The sequence below is a fragment of the Lolium perenne genome, chromosome 2 (assembly GCF_019359855.2).
Source record: "Lolium perenne isolate Kyuss_39 chromosome 2, Kyuss_2.0, whole genome shotgun sequence".
Classification (NCBI taxonomy): Eukaryota; Viridiplantae; Streptophyta; class Magnoliopsida; order Poales; family Poaceae; genus Lolium; species Lolium perenne.
The window spans coordinates 288,072,223-288,080,484 of NC_067245.2; the positions used below are offsets into that span (position 1 = coordinate 288,072,223).

The 8,262-nt window shown below is 52.9% G+C and overlaps 1 protein-coding gene across 1 annotated transcript; it reads right to left on the reverse strand.

The window, feature by feature from the left end:
• Positions 1-6,311: 6,311 nt before the first annotated feature.
• On the reverse strand, positions 6,312-7,565 carry LOC127330698 (xyloglucan endotransglucosylase/hydrolase protein 24). Its single transcript, XM_051356824.2, has 3 exons — positions 7,208-7,565; positions 6,930-7,129; positions 6,312-6,857 (listed from the first exon to the last, which is right to left on the reverse strand). Exons 1-3 carry the CDS (start codon positions 7,487-7,489, stop codon positions 6,503-6,505), a joined length of 837 nt encoding a protein of 278 aa, XP_051212784.1. The 5' UTR covers positions 7,490-7,565; the 3' UTR covers positions 6,312-6,502.
• Between the last annotated feature and the right edge of the window lie 697 nt (positions 7,566-8,262).

The window sequence follows — 8,262 nt, forward strand, 5'->3', positions numbered from 1 at the left end:
AGTACATTGTTAGTGCATTCCTTTTGTTTTCCGTGACACCAGCTCTACCAATGTATGTGCATCATGAGCTTGAGGCACTTGTTTTTCTCTTGTAGACTATGGACATCGGTATCTTGTGTGTCTAGACTCCTCGATGTCGATTGTCAGAACTTATATGTCCAATTTGGTACTATGTTAAGTTAACTACTGTGCTACGATATGTATGCTTACTATGTGTGCTATTCATATGACCTGGTAACCTCACCACATGTGAGGAGAGGTTACCACACTCACTATTGTGGTGACAACCAAACATCAACCTATTTTTAGGCTCCTCCATGGGCTGCAAACCATGCAATCAAACAACCTGAGCTAAAATCTCCACAATGCCTAAATAACCCTTGATATGGCCATCATACAAAGTCGACAAGTTGGTCCGAAGCTAGACCCCCTACGGCCTTCCCCAGGGATCCCAAAATGGGCCGAGGATACTAAACGCACCCTTAGGCTGGTGCCAACGCGGGCGTTTGCGGGGGCGATAGCGCCCGTGGCGGGGCGGGAGGCGGGGGGGAGTGGGGCGGGACGGTAGCGGCAGGCGCTGGCTGGGGCGCCCGGCGGTAGCGCCCGCCGCCGCCCGGCTACCGCCCGCGTTGGCGGTGTGAGTGAGGCGGGAGCGGGGCGAGAGGCGGGGCGGCGCGTTGGCGAGGCGGGCGAGAGGGAGGCGGGCGAGAGGGCGGGCGAGAGCGGGCGGTAGGCGGGCAGTAGTGGGGCGAGATGCGGGCGTTAGCGGGCGAGAGATGGGCGGGAGTGGGGCGGTAGTGTGTAACGGCTAGCTGATGTGGCGCGACCTGATTCGTCCATGTCAGCTAGCCGTTGCTGGTTCAAAAAAATTTATTATGTAATTTTTAATATTTATTATGCAATTTTATTAATTATTATGTAATCGGTAACATTTTAAGTTGAATAAAATAATTTCTTGCATTATTTTGAATGTCTAAACAAAATCGAGTGAAATAACTTTAATATGGAAAAGAAATGGTGATGTGGAGGAGAGAGAAGTGAGAGTGGGGACTATAGCCCGTGCATTGGCAAGGTGAGGTGAGAGTGGGGTGAGAGTTGTTAGGGAATATACTTGTTGTATTACAGGGGGCCAAAGGCCACAATATATAGTACATGTACAGGTGCACATATGCAGAAAGCCCCCTAACATATGGGGAAACTACAATATATATATACATCTACCACCCCCCCCCCCTCAAACTCATGGTGGATCCACAATACTGAGTTTGGAGAGGAAGAAATCATGCTGCGCTCGAGTCTGGCCTTCGTAAAGAAATCCGCCAACTGCAAATCTGAAGGCACATAATGAACCGCAACAACATCATCCTGTACCTGTGCACGCATGTAAAAAGCATCAACACCGATATGCTTGGTCAGCTCATGCTTGACCGGATCACGTGCAATACTGATAGCACCTGTACTGTCAGACAAAAGTGGAGTGGGCGTCGTAACAGAGACCCCAAAATCTGCAAGCAACCACCGTAACCAAGTCACCTCAGCAATCAACAAAGCCATAGCCCGCAACTCAGCCTCAACACTCGAACGGGAAACTGCGACCTGTTTCTTCGTCTTCCAAGCAACAAGCGAACCACCAAGAAACACACAGTAAGCAGAAAGCGAACGACGATCCGTAGGATCACTCGCCCACGTAGCATCCGAATAGCACTGGAGCTGGAGAGAGCTGGAACGGGGAAAGAAAAGGCGACGAGTGATCGTGCCACGAAGATAACGAAGAACACGGAGGAGATGACTATAGTGAACAGTGGTAGGAGATGAGACAAACTGACTCAGAATATGAACAGGATAAGAAATATCAGGACGAGTGACAGCAAGATAAACAAGACTCCCAACAAGATGGCGATAACGAGTGGGATCAGGAAGAGGATCACCATCAGTAGGACGAAGCTTAACATTAAGCTCCATAGGAGTATCAACTGTGCGCTCATCCCCAAGAGCAGCACGAGCAAGAAGATCCTGAATGTACTTTTCCTGAGAGATAGAAAAGCCATCAGAAGTGGAGGAAACCTCAATGCCAAGAAAATAGCGAAGAGGACCAAGATCAGTCATAAGAAACTGATCACGAAGACGAGCCTTGACGAAGGCAATATACACAGGATCATCACCAGTAATGATCATATCATCAACATAGAGAAGAAGAAGAGTACGTCCACGAGGAGAAGTGTGAACGAAAAGTGCTGGATCATGAAGACTAGGAGAGAAATCAGCAGCAGTCACCACAGAGGTGAAACGCTCAAACCAGGCACGAGGGGCCTGTTTGAGACCATAGAGAGAACGTCGAAGACGACAAACCATCCCATCGGGAATAGAATACCCAGGAGGAGGCTGCATGTAAACCTCCTCACTCAACTCACCATTAAGAAAAGCATTCTGAACATCAAGCTGGGAGACCGACCAGCGACGAACAGAAGCAACAGCAAGAAGGGTACGCACAGTAGTCATATGAGCCACAGGGGCAAAAGTCTCATCATAGTCACGGCCGTGCTCCTGCTGAAAGCCACGAGCCACAAGACGCGCTTTATAGCGCTCAAGAGATCCATCAGAGCGAGTCTTAATTTTATAGACCCACTTACACGTGATAGGACGAACACCAGAAGGTGGAGAAACAAGATCTCAAGTGCCAGTGCGCTCAAGCGCAGCGATCTCCTCAGCCATGGCAAGTTGCCATTCAGGATGACGCTCGGCATCCCGATAAGAAGTCGGCTCGGAAACGACAGAGAGACCATACTGACTAGGAGAGTAACGAGCTGGAGCACGACGCTGACGGACAGGCCGTGAAGGGGGAAGGTCATCAGCAGAGGACAAGTCATCAGAAGAAGCGGAAGAAGGGACAGCATCAGAAGGATCCGAAGCCGGGGAACGAGGAGTACTAGGTGGACTAGACAGAGGAGAGGATGGCGCCGAAGGGGGAGCATCAGGACTAGGAGTGGGAGGAGATGGGATAGCAGGGGGTGCATCCGGAAAAAGAAGAAAAGAGATATCATCCACTGGGTAAGTACCCGAGGTGGGACGAGGATAGAAGGGACGAGTCTCATCAAACGTGACATCACGAGAGATGCGCATCCAACGACCAACGGGGTCCCAACAGCGATAGCCCTTATGCTCATCACTGTATCCGAGAAAAACACACTCAACAGACTGAGCGGTCAGCTTGGTGCGATCGCGAGGAGGGAGAAGAACATAGCAAACGCAACCAAATAAACGAAGTGTCGAGTAATCTGGAGAGCAACCAGAAAGACGCTCGAGAGGAATGCCACCTTGAAGGGCAGCAGAAGGCTGAATGTTAATGAGGTAAGTCGACGTAGCGACAGCCTCAGCCCAGAAATGCGGCGGAAGAGAGGAAGCAATCATCATAGCACGGGTAGTCTCAAGAATATGACGATGCTTACGCTCGGCGACACCATTTTGAGCATGGGCGCCGGGACACGAGAACTGGGCAAGGGTGCCCTGCTCAGCAAGAACACCACGCAGGTGCTGGGAGATATACTCGCCTGCAGAGTCAGCACGAAACACACGAATAGGCGTGGAATACTGAGTACGAACCATGGCTGCAAAACGCTGATAAATAGAAAGCACCTCACTGCGAGAGTGCATAAGAAACAACCAGGTGTATCGCGAAAAATCATCAATAAACAAAATATAGTATCGATGACCCCCTTTCGAAGGAAAGGGAGCCGGACACCAAACATCCGAATGAACTAAATCAAAAGGTCGCTGAGATACAGACGCACTAGTAGGATAGGGAAGCTGAATCTGTTTGCCTAGCCTACAACCCTGACACGAATGCAAAGACACATCTCCTGAGACAGACCCCAGAAGACCACGACGAACTAATGACGATAAACGGGAGCCACAGAGGTGACCCAGCCGATGATGCCACTGCTGAAAAGATCCAGTGACAGAAGCAGCAACTGCAGGAGAACTGGCAGATGAAGTGGCAGTAGAAGGAACGCGAAGCCAGTCTAACTCCCAGAGCCCCGGGGACTCAAGGCTGCGAGGGCCAGCTCCAACCAGGGCCTGTGTACGGCGGTCCTGAACAGCACAAGAATCAGCGTCAAGAATGACGCGACAACCAGAATCAGTAAGCTGACTAGCGGAAAACAGGTTCATCTTAAGACTAGGAACATGAGAAACATCACGAACAGAGAAAGAGGTAGTAGAAAGGGTGCCTCGACTGGAAACAGGGAGAGAGGTACCATCAGCCGTGATAACACGAATAGGCAAAACAAGAGAGCGAAGAGCAGAAAGAATAGAAGATGCAGTGGTCATATGAAAAGAAGCTCTAGAATACAGATACCACGGGGATGATGTACCTGACTGTGTGGAAGGTGGTGGTCGCACGGTGCCAGAAGAGCCAGGCACAGAACCAGCAGTACCCGTCGAGGAAGAGCCTGTACCAGCGAGCAGACCACGAAGACCACGGATAATGTCCTGATCAGATAGCGCAACAGCAGAAGATCCTGAAGAACCAGCCTGACGACGAGTAAGATGCGGCGGGCGTAAGCTGGGATCCCTCTGCCGGCAAGTAGAGATAGTGTGGCCAGGCCTGCCACAGTAGGTGCAAGGAGGTGACGTCGAACCACGAGGCTGCTGGGGCTGACGCTGACCCTGGAATGGAGGAGTAGGAAGTATCGGCTGTGCCGGAGGCCGCAACGAAGTCGGCGGCATAGGAGGTCCACGAGCAGACGGCACAGGAGGGCCACGAGCAGCAAGAACAGAGGGAACCTCAAGAAGACCAGCACCACGAAGACGAGTCTCCTCAGCACGAAGCTCAGCAAGTACCTCAGAGAGCGGAACACGACCACGGGCAAGCAGCTGGGCCCGGCGCGGCTCAAACTCCTTGCGGAGCCGCGACAAGAACTCAAAAACACGCTGGAACTCCAGATCCACGCGCACAGTCAGACAGCAGGGACAGGTGGCACACACAGCTGTACGGAGAGAATCAAGCTGACGCCAAATAGCAGCACTCTGAGTGTAGAACTCATAGATAGTAGAATCACCCTGCTGAAGGGCATGCTCCTGGCGGACCACAGACAGGTAAAGAGCATCACCAGACGGCTGATAGCGCTGACGAAGAAAAGCCCACTGAGCAGCAGCGGTGGGAAGACCCATAAACTCAGCAGCATACTGAGGCAGAACACTGGAGGTGAGAACAGCAGCAACACGAGCATCCTCATCAATCCACTGAGTGTACTCATTCAGATCCTGCCGGTAAGTCGCAACGGCAGTAGAGTGGTCCTGGACCTTTCGGTCATAATCAGCCAGAGCAGTGTCATCAGCACTCTTGGCTGCATCCTTATCCGCCTGAGTAGCATCAGGGGTAAGGGCAACAGGTGGCGGTGCAACAGGCACCGTAGGAGCAACAGGGCGCGGCGGACAGGAGACCTCGCCAGAAAGCACACCCCAAAGATGAAGACCGCGCATATGGACGCGCATAAAGGCAGCGAAATCAGGGTAATTCGTGCCATCGAAGATCACCGGGCAGCGAGGGATCGCAACATAGCCCGAGGAAGACATATCTCTCTCTCTTTTTTTCGTTTTTTTTTTTGCTTTTTTTTTTACCTCAGCTGGAAGTCAACACGGGAGCAGGGAGCAGGGAGCGGACTTGAGCAGGGGAGATCGAATCGGGCCGAATCAGGGAGCAGTGGAGATCAAATCGGGCCGAGCAGGGAGCGAGCAGGGGAGATCCTGGAGGGCGACGGGCCCTGCGAGAGAGGGCGTCGGCGGAGATCGAGACGGGCGACGGGCGACGGCCACGCACGGGCGACAGGGCGTCCAATCTCTTGACCAGAGGAGATCGAGAGGGCCCTGCGAGCGGGAGCAGCCTCAGATCGGGAGTCGGTCGGGCGGGCGGGGAAGGAGATCCCTCAGACGGTCGGGCAGGCGGGGAAGGAGATCGGAGGAGAGCAGGGAGCAGCCTCAGACGGTCGGGCGACGGGGCGACGGGGACAAGGACGGAACAAGTTCGTAGGGAGAGGAGGATCAATGTAGCTCTGATACCATGTTAGGGAATATACTTGTTGTATTACAGGGGGCCAAAGGCCACAATATATAGTACATGTATAGGTGCACATATGCAGAAAGCCCCCTAACATATGGGGAAACTACAATATATATATATATATATATACATCTAACAAGAGAGGGAAAAAGCTGACGTAGCGGGTGAGAGTGGGGTGGTGCATTGGCACCAGCCTTAGTGACCGGAATAAGAATTTACAGTTCAGCTGGCAGACTACTGATTACTGAATCCATTGTCGAAATCGTGTATGCATTTTGCTATTTACTCTTATTTTTTACAATAAAAGAATGAATCGGTCCTGACAAGAAATAAGGTCAACGCTACCATGGGTGTATACCCTTTTCCCCTACTGCACTCTGCTCTATGTGTAATCCATCGAGTCTGCACTCAAAGTGCACCCGATGGGGAGCCTTAACTGGATCTCTACGGCATGTAGCACTCGGGCGGCGAGCCGTTGGAGAACCTCTTGGTGTCGGCGCAGTAGTTGTAGACCATGTAGTTGTCCCTCGCCCACTTCATGTTCTGCTGCGCCGTCGCGTCCATCTCCTGGTCGTAGTAGGAGTACCCTCCCGGCGACGACGCGGTGGCGGTGAAGTTGCGGTACTGCGCGACGAAGGGCGCCGCCGACCAGTCCGCCTTGACGCGGCCGCCCTGCGTGGCCCAGTCCTCGGCGTCCCACAGGCTCCCGTACAGCCGCATCCGCTGCGACGACGGGTACGCCACGCCCTTATTCGCGTTGTTCCTGAACTCCCGGATCGGCGTGCCGTCCACCAGCACACTGCAATTCACTTGAATTGACAGTTCGGTTGCTCATGGATAAGTTGGGATGTTGGTGAGAATGAGTACTCACAGGATGTGCAGGGAAGTCCAGACGATGGAGTAGGTGTGGAAGTCGGTGGTAGGGTCGAACCAGAGGTGGAACTGCTGCTCCTTCTGGCCGCTGCCGTTGATGTAGATGTTGGTGTGGAGCGTGTAGGGCTGGCCGCTGAGGTTGCCTAGGAACTCCAGGTCGATCTCGTCGTGGTTCGCCCATGACCCCTCCGACATGAACTGCATGAACCCACGGATATACAGATTAGAATTGCACATTGATCGATCGATCGATTATCATGGCCGGAGAGGACTTACGTAGCAGGTGGTGACGGTGCCGGCGGAGTTGTTGGGGACGAGCTTGATCTGCAGGTCGGTGCGGGCGTACATGTACGTTTCTTTGGACCGGAAGCCCGAGCCGCCGGAGTCCCGGTCGAGGTACAGCGAGATGACCTGCCCGTCCGGCGACACGTTCCCGTGGCCCCAGTCCAGCACCAGCCCGTCGTCGATCCTGCCCCCGGCGACCACCGTCCGCGCGGCAATGCAGAGCCCCACGAGAACCGCCAGCACGCAGGCCTCCCTCTTGGAGCTCACCGCCATCGCTTAATTATTAAGCTTCGGTAGCTACAGGCCTGCACCTAGCTCGTCACTCAAAGATCGAGTTGTGCGGCGAAGAGGATCGCAGTGATCGATCGATCGATGCGTGTGTCGCGAGGCTTATATAGAGTTCGGGCCTTCGGGTAGACGATGGTGGCGGGTGTGGTTGGGCGAATCGATCGATCGAGGTGGAGGAGGATGACAGCGAAGGCACATCAGAGACGAGGCGCATGTTCGTGTCCCGGGGCGCAAGCATGTGGGCTGGCAACGCGCGGAGGACGGCGCATATCGCCATTGCCTCGTGCGTCGTCGTCAGGGAGACGGGGACGCGGGGATGGGGAAAGCGCACGTCTTCCGTGGTGAGAAAAATGACGCACGCTGCATCTTCTTGCATGGCGTGTTGTGGAATGTGAGGCTCCGAGAGAAGCGGGGACATGACAATCGACAAAAACGGGGAGGCCACGGTTTTCTGCAGCTCAAATTGCATTTCCGCATCAATTAAGCAGCGCCGGAAACCAGAAATGCTATATCCAGCACATGCATGTCCCTGCTCATCCAGTGAGTGCATCAGTATGGTTCCCAGGATACGCGGAGCCATTTATTTGCAAATACAAAAACATATTTATATGTTAAGAAACACGATCGAAAACATTTTATATGCTTCATGCATGTGCATAAAATTTTACTCCCTCAGTTACTTGATATATATAAGGTATATTGCATTGCACCATTTGTATGGAGATTTTATTTATATTTTTTTATTATGTTTTCTTATC

Coding starts and splice junctions, on each gene's coding strand:
- LOC127330698 (XM_051356824.2), bottom strand. CDS start 7,489: ATGGCGGTGAGCTCCAAGAGGGAGGCCTGCGTGCTGGCGGTTCTCGTG. Junction 7,130..7,207: donor GCACCGTCACCACCTGCTAC/GTAAGTCCTCTC, acceptor GGGTTCATGCAG/TTCATGTCGGAGGGGTCATG. Junction 6,858..6,929: donor TGGACTTCCCTGCACATCCT/GTGAGTACTCAT, acceptor AGTGAATTGCAG/TGTGCTGGTGGACGGCACGC.